Source organism: Sphaerodactylus townsendi, linkage group LG12 (assembly GCF_021028975.2).
Source record: "Sphaerodactylus townsendi isolate TG3544 linkage group LG12, MPM_Stown_v2.3, whole genome shotgun sequence".
Classification (NCBI taxonomy): Eukaryota; Metazoa; Chordata; class Lepidosauria; order Squamata; family Sphaerodactylidae; genus Sphaerodactylus; species Sphaerodactylus townsendi.
The window spans coordinates 22,316,091-22,335,033 of NC_059436.1; the positions used below are offsets into that span (position 1 = coordinate 22,316,091).

The 18,943-nt window shown below is 48.9% G+C and overlaps 1 protein-coding gene across 1 annotated transcript in view; it reads left to right on the top strand.

Moving 5' to 3' along the window:
- Positions 1-6,461: 6,461 nt before the first annotated feature.
- Positions 6,462-18,943, top strand: part of DIXDC1 (DIX domain containing 1) — a 42,707-nt gene continuing 30,225 nt past the window's right edge. The window contains exons 1-4 of the mRNA XM_048513152.1: positions 6,462-6,711; positions 14,080-14,209; positions 16,451-16,576; positions 18,336-18,597. Of these exons, the coding sequence (XP_048369109.1) occupies positions 6,631-6,711; positions 14,080-14,209; positions 16,451-16,576; positions 18,336-18,597 (599 nt within the window). The 5' untranslated portion in view covers positions 6,462-6,630. The remainder of the gene's footprint in view (positions 6,712-14,079; positions 14,210-16,450; positions 16,577-18,335; positions 18,598-18,943) is intronic.

The window sequence follows — 18,943 nt, forward strand, 5'->3', positions numbered from 1 at the left end:
AATCAGTGTGACTGAGCTTAGTTGGACAACCCATAGTTTGGGGTGCAAGGCTTCAGTCTGTCCTTGGAGTTAAATTCAGGGTTTTTGCTGCAACTCCCTTTTTAGGACTTTTATGCACCCACTGCTTGCTTCCAGGCTGTTTGCTTTGCAGTGGGCTTTTCCCGTGGTTTTCTGTTTACACAAGAGATTGGGCTGGTGTCTTCCCTCAAGCTCTGGTTCTCAGGTCCATTCAGCAGAGACAAGCTGGTCCAAAACAACAGCTTTTATTTGCAAGGAAGGCACCTCTTACAACCATCAACATTAGCTACAAGAACTAGAAACTGAAACCAAGAGCTCCGCCCAGTAGGACCCAACTAATTCACATAGACAATGGGGAGGAGCCTCCCGAATGAATGAGAGTGCTTTGCGGGGTGAGTTGTGTGTGTATGGTGTTTTTAAATGCTGGAGCAAGTGCCCAGTCTATTCAACTATCAGACATCAGGAAAAAAAGAAGGGGGAGAAAGCCTCCGCAAGTGGAGATTTTCTGCCCCCCCCCCTTTTTCCTGGTGTTTGATAGTTCAATAGACTGGGCACTTGCTCCAGCATTAGATCTGCAGCTTTTAAAAACAGACACACCCATATAAAGCTAAGCCCTTCTGATCGTTTAGAAATCATGGCCAGAAGAGCGAGAAAAGTTGCTGCTGGATGAGCTGGGGAAGGCAGAAAGGAGCAACAAACCCAGATAAAGAAGTAATGCTTTTTGTTCAGCTGTTTTGCTTTGTGGGGGGAAAGCAAAGCAACAGGAGAAGTCGTGTTTTGCCTGCATTTGGAAACAGCGCCACTTCTCTGCTCTGCCATGTAGAGGCTTTGAAAAGGGCAAAAAATGATGCATAAAGGAAAGTCTATGGTGAAGGAAAGGTAAGCTGGTTGCGAGGCACAACATAAGTGTGTAAATGACCATAATCTCCTAAGTTAGTTCTGTTGTGCTAGAATTCTGATTTTATTGGTTTTTTTCTTCTATGAAAAACGGATAATACTGGTGCATTTCGAAAGATTCCTGACTCCCCTATCAAGTGCGCCCATCGCTGGCCCATCTGTTTGCAGAGAGCCTGGCAGATGCTTCCAGCCATTAGAGATACAGCTGGGATTTTACATGCATGGAGGATTTACGAAGGGAAGGTTGTTTGCTGTTGACCGGCCACGCAAGGCAGAATCTGTGCATTGGGGATCAAGAGCCAGAATATGGAAATGTGCTCTCTGCTTGAAGAAATAAATAACAATTAAAATATTACCTTTTACAAGACCCAGAAAAAAAAGCTAGCTTACTAAGTGGGGTAAGGGGAGGGATGGGAAATAGCAGGATGCAGTTTTATATGTCGGACCAGGGTTCCCCATCGTAGTGCCCATGGGTGTCATGGAACCCCTTGACACTTTTCATGGCACCTGCCAAATTTTTGGGGGGAGGTGGGTGGGGCCATGTAAGACTTTTACTCAGCAAGGCTTCTGTTTAACTGTTTCTGATCTGGCCCTGGTGAGCCACCCGCATTTCCATCCAATCTGGACTGGTGAGCCCGCTGTGGAATTGCCAGCTGAGACAGCAACCCACCCACCCCAGTACCAACCGCCTCCCACAGGGCTCACCAGCTGAGGCAGCCACCCCACCCTCAATGCTGATCACCTCCCCCAGTGCTGTGCCGAAGTGGGCCTCTCCCCTGGGCCCAGCCCAAATAAGGGCCTTTCCCCACTTCCCCACGCTGTCGCCACCCCTCTCGTGGGGAGTGCCGGGGGACCCCGCGCTACTCTCCTCAAGTAGTGTGGAGCTTAAGGTAAGTGGGGAAAGGCCCTTAGTCACATTTTCATCGTATCTGGCCCTTGTAACAACACCCCGATCTACACCCTGTTACTGAAGTTAAACTTTGGCAATCATTTAGTGGCCAGCTCCACCTCTTGCAGCCACCATTTTGCAGCAGCCATTTTGTCACTGTGCCCAACATACCGTGTCAGAATTGCAAACATGCCCCCAGGCTCAAAGAAGTTGGGGACCCCTGGGGCAGGAAGTGCAGCAGTTGAACAAATGAAATTATTTTGTGTTGAGATTTTTCACCTTGCTGTCCTATTGATGTTTCCTTATCCTGCTGAGAGGATGAGATATGTAACTAGACCGGATTCTGTTGTAGGTTTATTGTGCAAAAGCATCATGCAGAGCTGTTTTTGCTGAGATAAAGAGCAAATTTCCAGCGAAAATTGCCGTGGGGGCAGGGGGTGGGGGAGATCTGTTTTTTGGGGGAAATATGACTCTTAATCACCAGTGGGCATAGCTCATGTGTCTTGACCTGATTTCTTAAAATAGGAACAAGATAAGGACAACTTTCATGTAATTGCTTACAGAGTCCAAGTAGTTAAACTGTGGATTTTGACAGCCATCCTTCCTTTGATCTATGCCAGATCGTCTCTCCTTGGAAACAGGCTAAAAATCAGGGGGAAGCGTTCCAGCTATTTTTAAACGTACAGAACCTGTTGCTAGGCACTGCCAAGTGTGTGGTGGTCAGGGAACAGCAATAGCAGCAGAACAAGGGAATAAACACAGACTGAGGAGAAAGTTGGAGATGGATTCATATCTCAGGCTTCGACGCGCCACTGCAGCCGTTCCGATGGCCTCTTTCTCGTTGTCGGAGCTACAGAGTGGAACAAAATTAGATGCAGCAAATTTACCCCTGTAGCTGTAATGGAAGAGATAACTCCAGAAGGCCATCTCTCTCTTGCCCCCAAAGCATCACTGAACATTAAGTAAAATAGCCCGTTGTTATGACTCCCTTCCCCAGTATTATAGGTAAGGGGGTTGATGATGTGAGAGAATAGCTTTCATGAGACTGTCCAGTAAGTTCACGGCTGAAGTGAAATTCCAGCCAGGCACCATGGCAACCGCTGGCACCTTTCTTGGCACCCAGAATTTTTAGAAAGTGGGTGGGGCCAGATGAGTTTGTAGCCCTGTAGGACCTCCAATTTGCCTCTGAATAGTCTGCATATTATTATGCAGAATAATATTGTTATGCAGAATATTGTTATGCAGAATAATATTGTTTCAAAGGCTGCCACCAACATGTTTGTTTTGTTCTCTCATTCCTCTTTCCTTGCATATTTTTAATTGCCCCTCTTTTCCACGGCATTTGGGTTCCCAATTTGTGGTTGGCTCCACCTCTTGTGGACATTCTTTTGTTGTGCCCACCGCCCTGTCTCAGAATTCCCGAGGTGGCTGCAAGCTCTTAAAATAACCCCTGATGTACAGATTGCTATACTAATAATGCTAGTGATGATAATACTAATTAGGGCTACACAAGAGGCTTAATTATTTGCAGAGCAAGGTAGATAGATGTCCAGCTGCCAGGACCTCACTCCTGACTTTTTAATATGGTGCAGCCAGAACTGCTTTTAACTTCTAACATGGACGGCTCCATGTCAGGTGATTTGGCTGCCGGTTACTGGGCAAACTTATACCAGGCATCTTTTTCCATGTCTCTGGTTTGCCTGTTTATTTCCCATAGTACTTTGTGTTCTGCCCTTCTAACTTCCCCAGGCTGGCCATGCTTACCAGCACTTTCAGCTTACTACCCTGTAGGGAGTTAACCTGTCACATTTTTACCTGAAGAGAAATCGGGAATGGAGTGTATTCTGTCAAATCAAACCTTTTGGTCCATCAAGGTTGATGAAGTCTTCTCTGACTGGCAGCAACTCTCCAGTGTCTCAGGTGGAGGTCTTTCACATCACCCACAGCTGGTCCTTTCAACTGCAGAGTCTGGGGACAGAAGCTTGGACCTTCCACATTCAGGGCCAGGGCTGTACCACTGAACCACTCACTGGGTTGTAATTCCAGGTGAGCACTGGGATTAATTGTTGGCTCCGTACAATTTTACCGTAATTCCTTGAAGGCCTGACCTCTCCTTCCACCTCCTCTCCAGTCATGTATTTGTAGAACTTTGCATTCCCTCGTGGTCTTGCTGGTTGCTTTCCAATTGGCCGAGCTCTGCCTGGCAGATTACTGAGATCATCTAATTAAGATAACGTCCAGGAGCTTAGAAATCGTGCATGGCCTTAACCACATGATGCTCTGATGCAATTAATGTCTTGAGCTCCGTGGCTTGGCTCAGTGAACCGGGCAGGCAGGTCCTTGAGTGGCTTGAACTTAAGAGCCGGGTATCTTGCTCTGGGCACAGTCATGGTCCTGCTCACCTGTGTGAGTGAGTTTCAGTGAAAGAACGGCGCTGACAGAAAGACTGAGTGATCCATATTTCTGTAGAAGGAGCAACCAACAATGCCCTCTTGATGTAAAAATGAATTCGTTATTCTAATATGCATCGTGCATATCATTTATTTGCATCACAGAATTGGAAGGGGGGGGTTGGTTCCAGAATATGGGGTGGTTTTTGCCAAAATTCAAATGAGTGCTCCGTGCTTTTAATCTGAGTTGCATCACCAAGGCTGCTAGCTCTTGTCCTCCAGGGGCATCGCCATCTTCCTGGGGTAACATTTTCATGACCTAAAACAGAAAGGTATCTTGCGGCACTGACTGTAGTGAAAACTTTTGTGGGCTAGAGTCCACTTCATCAGTCAAGGTTTGTGCCACGTGAAATGTTCAAATCAGCTCGCTTTCTTTGCTGGTAACGCTGTTTTCCTCCAATCTGGACCACCCAGAATTCCAGCCGTCCACTCTGAGATCTTCCTTGTCACAGGGCTCGCGATGCCCACCATCTTGGGCAGTACTTTGGCTGCTGTCCTGAGATCAGAGACTTCTAGTGTTATATGAAAGGATCACAACATCTACCTTGTTCCCTTCGAAATGAAAAGGTGCCCTTGCCCTGCAATGTGAAATTGACTAAGCCAGAGGCTGGTTGTGGTGTGGGGTAGTCAGTTTCATGTTGCAGTTATCAGAGGCTTAAACAGACAGGCATTTCCCCCTGTAGTGCATCTGTTGGTTTGTTTTGAGCGATTTTTATCCCCCCAGGAGTGATGTATGGTGTTTGTGATTCTCTCCTCTTCTGATTTAGCCTCACAGGAACTCTGGTCGAATCCCCACTTGAAATTTGCACACAGATCCAAACCTGTTCGTTGTGAAATCGTGTCCTCTTCATCGGAGTTTCTCCCTCCCCACCGCAGCAAGCACACAGCAGACACACCCGGTTGCAGAACTCTTAGCAATCCCCACTACCAGGCGAGCTCGCTTCGCCGGTCTCCCGATTGGCTGGCATGCCTTGATGGGGTGGGACCTTTTCCCACTGCGGAAACGTATATTGTAGGGGTGTGATCAAAAAAACCAGCGTGCAAAAGTTTAACATTTAACTGTGCAAACAGTTAATCGCCACCTGTGTAAACCATTAACGATTCAAAGTTACCACGTTTGACTGTTTAACGTTTGCGTCCCCTTCTGCTGGCTGATCGCAAAAGCAGAAACCAAGGAAAGGCTGTGCGCGCATCGCAGTGCTGATTGGTTGCCTGAATTCTGCATCACACTCCAGGGCGGGAAACAAGTCAGGGTTTCAACCCTCATCCCTCCCCTTGGATCAGCTCTGAACCGTGTTAATGGGGTCTTTGCCACTTGCAACCAGGTCTTGCCAGAACGCAGATTAACGGGGAGAACGAGCACCAGAAACGGAATCTGCCACGCAAGCAATGGGGAGGTCGTCCCTCAAACCTGTTTAGTTTGTGTTCTGAAACCTGGCTAAGACAGTAGTGGGGATTCAACCTCTGTGAGGCAGATTGAGCCCAGAGAAAATGATTGGTGCATTACTGTCCAGTAAGCTTTGGGGTGTACAAGGATTTGAACCTGGGAGGTACTTCTCCCTCCTCCCATTCTTGTTTCTGTATCTCCTTAGTTATGTACTGTTACTAAGTAACTGGATGAAGACTATGGCCAAGTCGTAGTTAGGGTGAGGATTGTTGTAGCTACTCCAGAAAAAAAATCATGGTTCCTCGTGCCTCCTTTAACTCTCTCCACGGTGCTTTCTGGTGGTTTTGCACCAGTGCAACCCTGCAGCCAGAAGTGAAAGACAAACCAACAGGACCGGTGTGGAGTTTGTGGTGCAGAACTCATTTCCTCCTTCCACACAGAGTCCTTTTGCTAGTGGGAAGCTCTGAAAAGAGATCTGCTGTGATTCAGCAGCTCGGAAAGTGGCAGTTGATTCCCAGTTTTTCTTTTCAGATGGTTCACCTGCTCGTAAAGGTGTATGAAGAATCCAAGCAGCACCTTAGTTGTGAGAAAGGGGTACTGCTTTAGAGCTTTTAGCTGCAAAGAGCGGCTACTTTTCCGTGTGCAGAGCTAAGGTAAAGCAGGTCCTCTTTTGGAACACAAAGCCGTGTTAATATAAATAGGATTATGCCTAACCCACTACAATCCCTCCAGTCAGCGGCCCTGACTGTAACGACGCCGGAAGAAATGTGGGTTTTGCTGTGGGGCTCACATTCCTGCCTCACTTTCACCTATGGGTCAAGCTCAGACTGATGAGTGCTACCAGTAGCAACAGTTAATTGAGCAGACTTTTGCATACTGCGGAGGTAGTGAGTTGGGGAGAATGGGGCACCTTTGGTTTACTTCTGTATGCAGCCGTCAGCCAAACACAATCTGAAACTACTAGCTATTAAATCCTGTGCTGTTTGGAAATGTCTGCAACTATAAAGAGGGAGCTGTTTAACCGTGTAATGGATCCTCAAGAAGCGTCTTGCTCCAATGGAAGGAGGCAGGTGGGTAGAGGGTCATGTTTGCCAGAATAAGTGCTTTTACAGGACTCGGGGGCATGCTACCTGGTCCCCAGGTTCCGACCCCCTAGTGCCGCCTTCACTGTGAAAGTCCAGTGTTACTGGTGTGGCTGGTGATCGTGTAAAGTTCCATCAAGGGTCAACCAAGTGGCAAAATTAAGAAAAGTTACTAATGGGAAAATGCTATCTGAATTTAAGGATAAATGGACACAGTGAACAAATTATCTTGACAGTACATATAAGAATAAATTAATGCTGATAAGCTTTGAGGAGTAGAGGAGAAGAGAGAAATGAGAGAGAAGGCATAGAAAAATTGTTCAGAACATTGATATTATTATGATTGGGCTAGATAAGAGACACCTGTATTTGGAAAATAATTTCTTTTTAGTTATTCAGCTAAGGCTAGATAGTGAAAGGTATGTCTCTTGATGGTTTGGGGGGAGGTACGAGTGTGTAACAAATTGTTTGAATTGCTTTGTGAATGTGTTGTATCATTTAGAGCTTGATAAATTAGTGATTAATTGAAATTGAAATCTGTCATATATGTGCGACTGTTGGTTAGTCAGCAGAAATCAGCAATTTTGACCTGGCAGTGGGGAAACGGTCGGGATCTGCAAGGCAGACCTGTCTGGGGAGTGTTGCAGTCAGTGCCACCAACAAGAAGACCCTGTGTTGTGTGGCCACTCAAGGGTGAACTGCACAGTAAGACTGACCCTGAGTCATGTGGTTCCTCTGGAGAGGTGGATTGCTGGGTGCATGAGGGGCACAGGGTGGTGAAGTGGGAGAGGCGCTGTGGCTCAGTTGGAAGAAGGACCCCTGAGTCTCCATCCCCATCACGATATAGCAGTTTCTGGTACTACAGGGCACAGTTCGTATCAGGGCTGTGGCAGCTGCAGGAAAAGCAAGTCAGGTTGGCGGGGGGGGGGGGGGGGCCCCAAACTGGAGCAGGGTTTTTGGGAAAGGGTAAGATAAAGCTGGCAACAGATTGGTCAGGCTGTTTGTGATGGAGGCAGCAGGACGGTCCTTTCTGCTCCAAAGAAATGCCACACCCGCATCTACTTTTGGGGGCATACACATGCCTAATGGGTGCCTCAAACTGGTGTTGATCCACAGCCGATAATTGGTGCAGACGTGCCCTGTGGGTTAGGGTGAGGAAGCTCTTGAGCAGGTAAAAGGCTGTAGCACGGGAAGCGACGCTTAACTGGAAGTAATTGCGGCATCTGACAGCCAGAATGCTGGCTTGTGGAGGCGGCTGGCTCTTGATATACAGCTGTGCTGGCAAAGTCTTCTGGGGGATTGATCTTCTTCCCTAATAAAAAGAGCAGCAGGCAAGGAAGAGCTGAGACTTTAAAGATGAAAGCCGCTAATTAGTCCTGCCTCTAAATCTTCTCTGGGGAGGGAAGAATGGTGGGAACAGGAGTCTGCCCCGACTCGGTCTTCTCATAGTTGTACCCGCCAAGATAGCCTTCCGTATCCTGGTGAATAACTCCCAAATGAAGGCTATAAGTGCTGTTCGTGTTGTTTTTGCACCCCCCCCCCCCCCCCGCTTTATCCTGTGTCGCTGAATACAACTTCAGTTCTAAGCTAAAACAGAAGACAACTTTTTTTCTACTACCGCTTAGGGCTGGAGGGAAATGGCTTTAATTAAAAATTCTGAAGCTATAAGCAAGTTGCAAATAATTCATACAATGCAATGTATGGAGAGGTGGGTGGAAATTTTACTCTGTCATCAGATCCCCAAAACTGAAGTTTAGCTGAAGAAGCAACCTCTGGTGGAGTGGGGAGCAGCATCTGCACTGTGGCCCTGGGAAAGAGGGGCTCAACCCCCCCCCCCTTCCACATGGGCTGCTATTCATCTTGGTAGTCTGTCTTTTTTCCTGTCTTTTTCCCTCTGAGGCTAAAGTGACAGGACAAGCTGGTTTTGACAGAGAGACAATACGGGGTGGGGGAAAATCTCTCTCACTTGCTTGTCCCCAGAACTCTGATGGCTGCTTTGAAACGCTGAACTGTATATTAGGGCAGGCCTTGGTAGCTGTTAATGAGGGGTATGGGAGCTATCTCTTCACATGACTGGACTCCTAACTGGCGGAGTGGCATGGTTTTCTGAGGCTTCCAGGGGCATATCTACCAGGCAAAATACGCACTGAGTTTATTACTCTGTGTGTTTGGTATTAGTAAAAGTGCTGTCAAGTTGCAGCCAGCCTGGGAACCCCGGAAGGGGCTTTCAAGGCGAGTGAGAAGCAGAGGTGGTTTGCCTTTGCCTTCTTCTGCAGAGTCTTCCTTGGTGGTCTCCCTTCCAAATTCTGACCATGCTTAGCTTCCACAATCTGATGAGACTGGGCTATATACCGTGCTACTTTCCCTCCTTTTTCCTGTGGATATTTTAAAACACAAGTGCAGCCAGTTTTGTATTCTACACCTGGATGAGGGCTATGGAACAGCTTCTGATATGCTGACATATTCCCCTTGCAATCATGTTGCAGAGGACAATTAAGATGCAAGGAAGAGATCGGATGAAGTCTTTCGTTTTTGACAGCTCAGAAATCTTGACGTTCTGCGGGGCTGGCGTGCGCCTTGTGGTGTTCCCGTTTCTGCACACTTAAAGCCACCCTGCCATTCTCTCAGCCATTAAACTTTAATCATGTTCTCATTTCTGTTGCTGTTAAATCGCCGCTTCCAGGGATAAACAGACTGCTGCTCGGGATTTTCCTTTTGTTGGAATCAAACCCTCTGAGGAGCATTGCAGGAAAAAATCAGAAAATGCTCAGAGTTTTCTGGTCACATAATAAGCCCCCAGCCTGAAACCGCTGCAGGAAAATCTTCCGCTTTGAAGGGGAGAGATTACCCAGACTGCTAATTAACCGAGAGTGTGTCGCTGCCGCTTTGCTTCCAGAGACCAGCGTTGTGGCTTGGGATCAGCAAATCCCCGCTCTTTGTGAGGAACTGGACGTTTGCAAAGGTTTACGAGTGACTTATGTATTTAAAAAGACTCCACAGTCACGGGTCTCATAAAAGATAAAGTTAATATGAGTGTGTGCGTGAAGGGCTGACAAGTTGTTTCCGACATATGGCGGCCCTATGAATGAATGACCTCCAAAATGTCCTATTATTGTATTGTCGAAGGCTTTCACGGCTGGAATCACTAGGGTGTTGCGGGTTTTCCGGGTTGTATGGCTGTATTACAGTAGCGTTTTCTCCTGACGTTTTGCCTCCATCTGCGGCTGGCATCTTCAAGATGCCTAGACTACGGCTTGGCCTTGCCCCTGCCATTGGCTTCAGGAGTCTGGGGGTGGGTGGGCACAGGCACAGAGCATGCCCATTGCCTCCTGAGCAGCTGGCAACTGGAGGGGGGCAAGCGCCAGGGAAGGAACAGTGTCACAGGGTCCAGGAGGGGAATAGGCAGGAACGGAGCCTGCTCCCTCCTTTCTCTTTCTTTTCCTGCCTGCGGGAGTTTTCTTTCCCAACAGCCCACATTTGAGTTGAGATTTGAGTTCTTGGAGCAAATACGCTGTGGATTGTAACACTGGACGCATTTTCTGGTCTGGTGGCTGTGTTGGTGCATTGGCTCCAAATTCTGAGACTGACGGAAAAATTATCTGTAGAAATTTCGATTGTGCTGTTGAGCTTTAAAGAATCTCATGGTATCTTACAAAATAGCCCTGTTTCCATCAAATAATAACAAGAGCAGAACCAGACGCGTACCGGGGGGAAATGGTGCCTGCTCAGGGCACCGCCCCCCCCCATGCCCCATTTACCTTAGCTGGTGGAGGAAGGCAGCGGCGGTCCCGGGCAGCCTTGTGGGGCTGGGCTGGCAGGCACCCAGTGGGCCTGCAGCAGACTCCCGGCTTGGCTGCTCCTGCCAGGCTGGGAGCCTGCCACAGGCCCGCCAGGTGGCCCCCACATGATCAAATGGGTGGCACCCGGGATCAATTGAGCCCCCCGTCCCTCTGGCAGATACGCCACTGAGCAGAATAGCCAAATAATTGGTGGCTTCCACATGGAGGCTTTGCTGTACATTCTCCCCCTTCCCTTCCTGTAACTACAGCAACTTTTTTTGGTTGCTTCTCTCCCCCTGCCCCCACCTTCGCCCACCTACAGTGTTTTTTACACCTTTGGGGTGTCTTTTCCCAATCCATCTTTGTTGAACCCCCCCCCCCCTTTCTGATGACACCGTGTTCAAAGGGATGCGTGGGAGTAATGATCCTTCTAGGGCACAGTTCTAAAAGTGGCAGTGACAACGTACCAGTTGCAGAGAAGGCGTAGTGCAGTGGGCTGGGGCCCTGAGAAACCCAGGTTTGAATCCTCACTTCTGTTATGGAAATTTACTGGGTGACCTTGGACCAGTCACGAAACCTTGGCCTGGCCTACCTCACAAGGCTGTGGTGGGGAAGAGTAGGAAGTGTGAGCAATGTTTTAAAAGCTTCTTTGAGTCACAGCTGGAATGGGGGGAAGTGGGAATAAATAAATGCACAAATGTTAATTTGTAGCAGGTAAAGTCTGGTGGGTATGGAAGGGTTGAATCCAGGCTAAATGTCAGGGACCACCAATTCCACCTTCTTGCAGCAGACCCCCCACCTCTATGTCAATTACTAGAGCTCTGAAGGTTAATGCCAGCACCTTGTATTGAACCCAGAAGCTAGTAGATTTGGGGCTTTTTCAGCAGAGTGTCACAGAGGAAAATGGCAGCTTCCAAAGGCAGCTTCCGAAGTTATTCAAGAATCTCCCAGCACGAAGCGCCTGACAGTGCAGCTTTGAACTAGCCTACAGGATTAGCCTCTTCTGATTTCTGAGTTTCCTGTATTGTGCTGGGTCAGCTGAGCCTTCTGTTTGCTCCTCGCTTTTCTACCAGGCAGGTACATCCGGAATGCACAAACGACCAGCCATCTTTCTGAGCGAGACCGGTGGAGCCGTGTTGCCTTGCCACAGAAGCGGGGTTTCTCTTGTCAGGATGATTACAAGCGGTGCTGTGATCAGAATGTGATTTTGCGATGGGTGGGCAGCCAAGGGGCGTGTGCTGTGACCGACATTCCCGAGAGGATGCGGAAGGGAGGCTTAAAACCTGCCGTGTCGGCAGAATAATGGGGAGCTTAGCAAAAGGGGATGTCAGGCCGTAAAAGGAACACACTTGATTATGTCTCCTGAGCGTCTGTCTGGGGCGGGGGGAGGGGGGGGTCCCAGCTGCAGCAGGAGGCCTTCAGACTGTGGTGCAAGAGGCCAGAGGCTGTCAGTTGCCCTGATAGCCATAGATAAAGCACATTTTAAATAAGACATCAAATATATGTCAGGGGAAAAAATACACATTCAGACCCTGGTTACCACACATCAGTGAAATTCATTATTCGAGCACCACAGAGAGAATTGCCAATGTGAAGTGAGTAGTCAAGGAACTGGGAGAAATGACAAGAGACACATAGACCGTTTCCCCACTTTAAAAATGACGTTGGTTTCATCCAGTGTGGACCTTTTCAGCGCGGGGATTGTGTTCCCCGGCTTCCCCACTGTCCCGCGCTCTGCGCGAGGTCATCAAAAGGCGCTGTTTTCAGCAGCGCCAGAAATGACGCGCGCTGAGGGGGTGCGAGAGCGGCAGAGTCAGGGCGGCTGCGTTGTCGCCGCCCCTGTAGTGGGGAGTGCCGCTGGACCCCGCACTACTTGGCAAGAGTAGCTCGCAGCAAACGGTGAGTGGGGAAAGGCCCACAGTTGGCTCTGTGGGGTTTATTCTTACCCCCTGGTTGTCTTTGTGCACAGAGAAGAAGAAGAGAAGGAGAGTTTGGATTTATACCCCACCTTTCTCCGGTAAGGAGAGTCAAGGTGGCTTACAAACTCATTTCGCTTCCTCTCTCCTCAACAGACACCTTGTGAGGTGGGGTTGAGAGAGTTCTGAGAGAACTGTGACGGCCCAGGGTCACCCAACAGGAATGTGGGAGTACGGAAACACATCTGGTTCACCAGATAAGCCTCTGCCACACAGGTGGAGGAGTGAAGAATCAAACCCTGTTCTCCAGATTAGAATCCACCTGCTCTTTACCACTACACTACGTTGGCTCCCCAGGTTTTTGAAGAGCTTGGAAAACCTGCTTGACCGGGAGTGTCAGAGAGACAACAGAAATGAACGCAGTCCAAGTATCCTTCCGTGCAAGACCACCGTATTCATAGGGCTCTTTTACAGGGGCTTTTAGTAATTGAAGCTGCCGTTCCTCCAGATTGGACACATGTGGCAGTTGGGCAAAGTGAAACCAAGGGGAAAACCTGCAGGGAATGGCCACAGAGCTCTGGATCAGTACTGCGAGGATGTCCATTAAGAGAGCCAGATATTACATAAATATTGATAGCAGAGCCAGAAATGAATTATTCCATTTCTGATCTTGCTGTTTAATAAAGGTGAAAGTTATGTTTTATTTCTTTATAAGTTAGATAGGAACAAGTTGTATTAGGTAGAAAGCAGGAATTGTAGTTGTATTTTGTATTTGTAATGGCATGGAACCTCCTTTGCTCAAGGCAGGAATCCACCCCTGCTCCATCTGGGCATGTCCCTTTCATTTGCAAAAACCATGGATGGACGTTTGACAAAGGGAACCCGGGAACAAGCACATCCATCTTCGTTTCCTGACCTCAAGGACCCCAAGGACTCTTTTGTGTTTTTCCCGCCTGTGCCTACGTCATCGCCTCACCCTGCTTCTGCTGCGAAATTCAAGAAGGGATTGCCCACTGGACTCTAATTGGTTCCTATGTATCTGTAAATGAATGGTTGTAGGCTGTCCTGTATTCCCCCGGATTCCCAGGCGGGAGAAAGTGTATATAAGTTGTTGTAAAGCTGCTAGGCGGCTGCAGTTGCCGTGGTGTGGAGGTGCTGACACGCAGGTCAGCATCTCAATAAACTCATTTTTATTTTCACTATACTATACTCGCTGTGTTGGGTCCTGTGTCTGTTCCTCTGCGCTGGTGAGAGCTGGCTGGTCTGGGAGAGTAAAAGTTACCCAGGCAGTGCGGTAACAATGTGACTTGGCCTGGTCCCAGGGAGTGGTGATGGCGGTGGTGGTGGCAGCGGCTGCTTTGGTTGGCCCCGGTTTCGGAATGGCTCTGAGGGTGTGTGTCTGGACTGATGATCCTGCAGCAGATGTGGGGGTGGTTGCCTTGAAACAATCCCCCTTGCTCCTAATCTGGCCTGGCGAGCCTGGTTTGCGGGTCTGATAAGCCCCCTCAAGGGGCTGGATCCACTCCCTACCCGGATGTTTGCCCCCCCCCCCCCCGTTCTACTGCTTCAGTTTCTGCAGACAGCACTGGCGCAGAATCTGCTGGCTGCCCCCCCTGCCCTGTCCCGTGGTCAAGGCCTTTTCTCTGATTCCTCTCTTCCAGCATCAGCTGCAGGCGTATGTGGCCTGGGTGAATTCGCAGTTGAAGAAGAAGCCGGCGGTGAAGCCAGTGCAGGACCTCAGGCGGGATCTCCGGGATGGGGTCGTCCTGGCTTTTCTCATCGAGATTATCGGTCAGTAACACGCCGAACCTTGTAAAGATTTAGGGGCCCTTTCAACCAAGTTTTTGGCAAACTGAGTTGGGTAGGCTGAGGAAAACAGGTGTGTGGGGGTTCTAAGTACCTCACCGGAATCCTATCCAGTTTCCACAGCATTGCTCTCAGGTACAAATCAGGTAAAACAGGTGATACACCCTCCCCCTCACTAAGGGACACATTCTTTTTAAAACAGACACATGGAAATACAGGGTCTCTTTGCTGAAGGGTTTCATGGCCAGAATCAATGGACTATTGTGGGTTTTCCGGGCTCTTTGGCCGTGGTCTTTGCTCCCAGTATTTCACCTGCATCTATGGCTGGCATCTTCAGAAGCATGTCACCGTAAGATGTGCCATGAAAAAAACATACCTATATAGATGCAGACAAAACGTTAGGAGCAAAAACTACCTGACCCTGGCCACAAAGCCCGGAAAACCCACAACATTTGGTCTCTTTGTGTGTTCCAAAGCAACACTTTGACCACGAAATCTGTGGGCTAGATTGAGATTTTTTGAAAGGTGTTGTGTGGATCGGGCATAAAGGCTGTGCAGATTTTGTCTGTCTGCCTAGTTCAAACTGTGGAACAATACAATACAAAGAGTCAGCATCTGAGAGACTGGGGTAGTTTAGGGCAGCCGCAAAGCAAACTGATTCAGTCACCGTAGTCAGGGTTACAAACAGGCTTTCCAAATGGCTGAGTGACCAATGATCTCCAGCAAGACTCTGGCTGTGCAGAAAACATTTTTTGTGATGGAAAAATAGTTAGGATGTTATAATGCTGCAGTGATTGGTGAGGCAGATTTTTTTAAAATTAAGCCCCCAAACAGCAATCCAGCGGCCGAGACGGAGGATGCCAGTTGCAGGGAGTAGTTGCAAGGGAAATGTGGGGGAACCTGCTGCACGGCTGCTCCATTACTGCTGCAAGACCCTTTGTGAAGGCTAAAAGGAGAATTGGGACCATGTGGCAACAGAGTTTACATTTGCTGTAACCCCGTGGGACTTATAAACCAGCTCAGCATTATCTATTCTCACTGGCTGCAGCTCTGAGGTGTCAGGCAGAAGCAGAGGCGTACCAGGGGGAAATGGCACCCAGGGCAACACCTGCACAACACCCCTCCTCCTCCCCCCCCCCCCATGCCCCACTTACCTTAGCCGGCGGAGGAGGGCGGCAGCATTCTGGGCAGCCTGACTCCTTCTGAAGGAGCAGCCGGGCTGGGAGCCTGCAGCGGGACTGCCAGGCCCCTCCCCCTCACATGATCTTATGGGTGTCACCCAGGGTCAATTGACCCCCCATCTCCTTCTGGCAGATACGCCACTGGGCAGAAAAAAAGGTCTTTCCCGAGGCCTCCTGCCTAAGACCTGTTAAAGTGGAGATGCCAGGAATTGAACCAGGGATCTTCTGCCACTGAGCTGTTGCCCCATCCCTTGAACATGCACGAAGCTGCCTTATACTGAATCTGGCCATCAGTTCATCAAGGTCAACATTGTCTACTCTGACTACTCTGTCTGCTCTGACTGGTAGTAGTCCTGCAGGGTCCCAGGCGGAGGTTTTTCAAATCACCTCCTTCCTGGTCCTTTTAACTGGAAATGCCAGGGATTGAACCCATGACCTTCGGCATGCCAGGCAGAGGCTCTGCCACTGAACCACAGCCCCCCGCCCCATGCTCCTAAGTAACCACCAATGGGATTGAGTGTGGAAATGGGAGTGGGAAAGTGATGTTGGGGCTCCCCCAAAGTAGGCCTTATGAAACAGAGCAGGACTCAATGCGTGTGTTCCTTTCTCTAGCCTGGGACCCAAATAGTTTCCGAGCTGCTGTTCTGCCTGCTTGCAGTGCTTCTATGGGTGTTGATTTTGCTGAGATGCCAATATTTATTTGAAGAAGGGAATAATAGGCTGCGACATATGGTCGTGGAGACAAATGACACTCTTTTCAAAGGCGGCACTGCACAGTGTGCCAGCAAGGCGGGAGCTACCCCCAGCTGATAGCCAATAGTGATAGGTCGCTTTTTCTGACAGGCTGCACTCTTCTCCTAATTATTGCAGCCTTTCAGTACTCTAAGAGGATGAGCAAAATCACAGCTTATTCTCCTCTCCACATCCTAGGAGGAATGGCTGCGGAGGCTACCTGCTATCTCCGTCCAGCTGAATCTACTAGAGTCAGCACTTATTGTGATACAGTCTCCTTCTTGCTGATAACCAGTGTTTGTCTCTTTCTCAGCTGGTGAGAAACTGAGTGGAGTCCAAGTCAGTCCCACCAGCCAGCAGGAAATGAAGGAAAATGTGGAGAAAGTCCTGCAGTTTGTGGCATCCAAAAAGATCCGTATGCACCAGATCACAGCTAAAGGTGAGAGCTCGTGCACTCTCTGCATGTAAACAGATGAAACTGCTAAGTACATAAACACCCACAGAAATGAACAGCGCTCTTTGCCTTGTTTGGCATCGTTTCCATTGCTGAGTGGAACAGAACATGAGTGGAACAGAACATGTGGTGGAAAAGAGATCTCAGAGGCAATGCCAACTGCTGCCCAGCCTCGTTCAGCTGAGTCACAGCCATCACACGAAGAAGAAGAAGGGACATTCTCTCATTTGTGCTGGTTTCAGAGTGCCCTCGCTGTTTGCATCTCCCAGAGGCCTGGGGTGTGGCCAAGAAGGCGGTACAATAGTTTCCATTGGAAAGGGAAAGCGCCTGATCCTCACACTGTTTCCCAAAAAAGAGGAGCGCTGCCCTGCCCTGCAGGTTATAAACATCAGTTGGGCATCCTTTCCCTGTCTGGGGAAAACAGTGGGCCCTCTGTGCCGACAGGAGCCAATGCAATACCCCACCCTTGGTTAGCGAGATGTTACACAACAATTTTTTCTCCAGGTTTTTTATGAACTACAGGAACAATCTAAATCTGAGATTTTCACAACATCTAGGAAAATCTGGGAGTTCATATATGATATGTTGGTGAGGAAGCAAGCTTGTTTCCTGTGGCTGTAGATGTCCCCATAGCCATGAGGTGTTATCCTGTCTGGAATTCCAGGGTGCACCCCATGCATCCAAAAGGCTGGCCTGTAGGTGTCAGTCAGTGGTTTTGCTTTGATTTGCTCATCCATTTAGCGATCATATTTTTTATCCCGCTCTTCCTTCAAGGAACCAGGGGAGGTTTACCTGGTTTTCCTGGCTCTCATTTTGGTTTCACAACAGCCCTGCGAGATAGGTCAGGTTGAGAGATTTCTTTCTTTCTTTTAGAATGTATGCCTTGCCTATATTCAAGATCTCTAGGCAGTTACAACATTAAAACATCCCCATGCATAAGCTCATCTCTTAAAAACACTACAATAAAAGTTAAAATCCCTCATCCTCCAACCAGCAGCATCCCGGAGTGGGTATCCGGGAAGACTAACCAAATGCATGGGTGAAGAGAAAGGTCTTTACCAGGCACCTAAACCCATAAAGGGTAAGCATCCGGCAAAACTCTGAGGGGAGATTATTCCAAAGCCTGGAGGCAATACTTGGTGTTTAGAAGAAGAAGAAGAAGAGTTGGATTTATATCCCCCTTTCTCTCCTGTAGGAGACTCAAAGGGGCTTACAATCTCCTTTCCCTTCCCCCCTCACAACAAACCCCCTGTGAGGTAGTTGGGGCTGAGAGAGCTCTGAAGAACTGTGAAGCCTGAGGTCACCCAGCTGGCATGTGTTGGAGTGCGCAAGCTAATTTGGTTCCCTAGATAAGCTTCCACAGCTCAAGTGGCAGAGCAGAGAATCCAACCGGGTTCTCCAGATTAGAGGTCCTCTGCTTTAAACCACATTACAACCACAACAAGCAATTCAAGGCGTTTAGGCATTTGAATGATGTCCCCCCCGCGCGCGCACACACACACACACACACACACATTTTCCCCAGCTCCACTTCATTGATTGGGGCTGATAACAGGCGAAATGCGCTCATGGTGGTTGTGTCAGGACAAGGAGGAAAGTTGAAAGGTGACTCAGGATTGCTGTTTTCGCCAGCAGCCTCGTGTTCTTTGTAGCTTTGCCCTTGGAAGGCCCTTCTTGAGCCTCTCGAGGCCAGCTGGATTTCATGGAAATAACCTTGCGTGGGTGGTTTGGTCTTGTTTTATAGACATCGTCGACGGCAACCTGAAATCCACCATGAGGCTGATCCTTGCCTTGGCTGCTCACTTTAAGCCTGGCTCGAGTAAAGCTGCTGGCCAGACACCGTCAGGCACAATGGGGAAGAGCCCAGCAGGAGCAGCAGCAGCAGCAGTGGCCAATCACAGGCCTCGCTCGGCAGCCGCCGTTGCCCAAGATGCCATGGTGACCCTAGCAGATGTTCGCCAGGATGTCTTACGCTCAGGACGGGATGTTTTCCGGCACAAACAGAGGTAACTCATTCTGTTTATCCTGTGCTGTGTGAACGCAAGTCAGTTCTGGGATGAGGGCAAACATAAGACTCTGAGTGTGGACTTTGAGGATATTCAGGTTTCTCTACAGATATGTAGGGTCTGGAAACCCCCCCCCCCCCCCCACCCAAGGTTGGATTGGCTTGCAGCACTGGGGTTGTCAGATTTTTCAGGAGGTGATGTGAAAGGCTTACTGCTTGAGAACTTGAAGATTCACTGTTAATTTGAGTGGACAGTGCTGGCTTTGATGGACCAATGGTTGGATTCAGTATAAGGCAATTTCATGTGTGCTCTGTCGTTGTTTCTCTGTTGGGGTACCTGCTGCCTT